Source organism: Sinocyclocheilus anshuiensis, unplaced genomic scaffold (assembly GCF_001515605.1).
Source record: "Sinocyclocheilus anshuiensis isolate Anshui unplaced genomic scaffold, SAMN03320099.WGS_v1.1 scaffold453, whole genome shotgun sequence".
Classification (NCBI taxonomy): Eukaryota; Metazoa; Chordata; class Actinopteri; order Cypriniformes; family Cyprinidae; genus Sinocyclocheilus; species Sinocyclocheilus anshuiensis.
Genome location: NW_015537979.1, coordinates 1,317,949 through 1,319,693, shown reverse-complemented (window position 1 = coordinate 1,319,693; position 1,745 = coordinate 1,317,949). Strand labels below are relative to the sequence as shown.

Genomic DNA, 1,745 nt, shown 5'->3' with positions numbered 1-1,745 from the left:
CTATCTATCTATCTATCTATCTATCTATCTATCTATCTATGCACTAAAAACAAGGTCCAATTTGTAAAATTTTGTTAATAGTAAAAATATTACATATATTAGTGCACTCAGATATATGTACTAAAACTCAAGTGTGTTTTCAGAAACACATTTTTATTTTATTTTTATATGATTTATAATTAGATGTAGGTTATGACGGTCAACAGAGGCAGTTGGAGAATGAGCAGATGGCAGGTACATAGTTTTAATGAAATTGAGTGTAAATGAATCATCACATCAATAATGCTCTGATATGGTTCTCTGCTGGAGGCTCATGGCCACATGTCGATCTATAACACTGCTGGATAGGAAGGGTGGGGGACATGCGGAGTGCTAAGTGGTCTGATTTGGCCATCAGTCAGAATGCTTACTCATCTCTTTGTGCTCATCTCTGTGGGAAAGTACTGTATGTCATCTGGCCTCTAGTGCTTTCAGTGGGGAAATTCGACACTTATACATATTGATTTGCTTGTGCAGCATGAAACATCTGTCGAGAGCACAGACATCACTGGATGAATCTTACAAATCCTGTCAAGAACATGTCCGGGTCATATATCTGCCCCAAAATAAACTGGGTAGGGTTAAGGGATCAAGAATATGGTCATTCAGAATAAGGCATTATAAGTGTTTTAGATGTATAATACTTACTGTATCCTGTCTCAGGACGCGCATGATCCCAGTGAGAGATGAGGAGGCAGAGTCTCAGAGGAAGGCCAAATCACGGCAGGCCAGACAGACTCGACGGGCTACACAGGTATGACCCAGTCACTCTCACAAAGGAAGAATATGACACTTCTGTATGCGTTTCTTAGACTGGATTATATATTCTCTAAAAAAAAAGAGGATCAGTCAGCTGGTAATAATCAAAAAATAAACCAGTGACCAATAAACATGACCCCAATGCAAAGCTTAAAGCTTTCACTTAGAAAAATGATCCATAATTACTATATAATTACTAATTTACAAATTTAATTAATTTTACATAATTACTAATTTAGCATTTAGCATTTTTATCTCACATTTAACATGTCTTCTTTTATTATAACTAATAATGGCTTATGCTCACTAGAAAATTAAAAGGCAATCTTCTGAAGCCATTTTTAGCAAGTCTGTAACTATTATTGATTGCAATATGGCACCAGTTTACTAGTTTAACTTACGTTCATTGAAAGAACACCGGAATGTTGACAACAGAGAATATTGGACCGCTCAGTTAGAATCATAGTGTGCACCTGCTTCAGATGCATTTCCTCATTTTTAATCGTCTTCTCTTTAGGGAGTTACCCTCTCAGAGTTGATAGAGGCAAAGAGAGCTTTCAGCCCGTCAAAGCTGGATCTGCACACAGGTGAGGCGTGTAGGTCTGCAGAGGGACTGTGTCTTCAGAGAAGAGTCCCTGAGGACCCGACAGAAAGCTGCTTGTCTCTGAGGCAGGAACAGCAGGCTGAGAAACACGAATGTGACCACCTGGATGAGGTGAACTTAAGATAGCATATACAGTATATACTTGCATATAATATAATATTACTGAAATAATATTTGTGTACTTGAGTGTTCGCTTTCATGACTGTTGCTTAAGTACACTTAAATACACTTTTAATCATTTTTAAAAAGTTTTACATTTTTAATTATTATGATTTAATAATATTACACTTATTACACTTACAATAGTAAACTTATTTTGATGTGTTGACTAACATACTAAAGC

General features: G+C 36.5%; 1 protein-coding gene across 1 annotated transcript in view; it reads left to right on the top strand.

Moving 5' to 3' along the window:
* The window catches only part of LOC107673428 (bone morphogenetic protein 7-like), a 63,485-nt gene extending 61,957 nt beyond the window's left edge, over positions 1-1,528 (top strand). The window contains exons 8-9 of the mRNA XM_016467024.1: positions 703-793; positions 1,316-1,528. Coding sequence (XP_016322510.1) covers positions 703-793; positions 1,316-1,528 — 304 coding nt within the window. The remainder of the gene's footprint in view (positions 1-702; positions 794-1,315) is intronic.
* Positions 1,529-1,745: the final 217 nt, after the last annotated feature.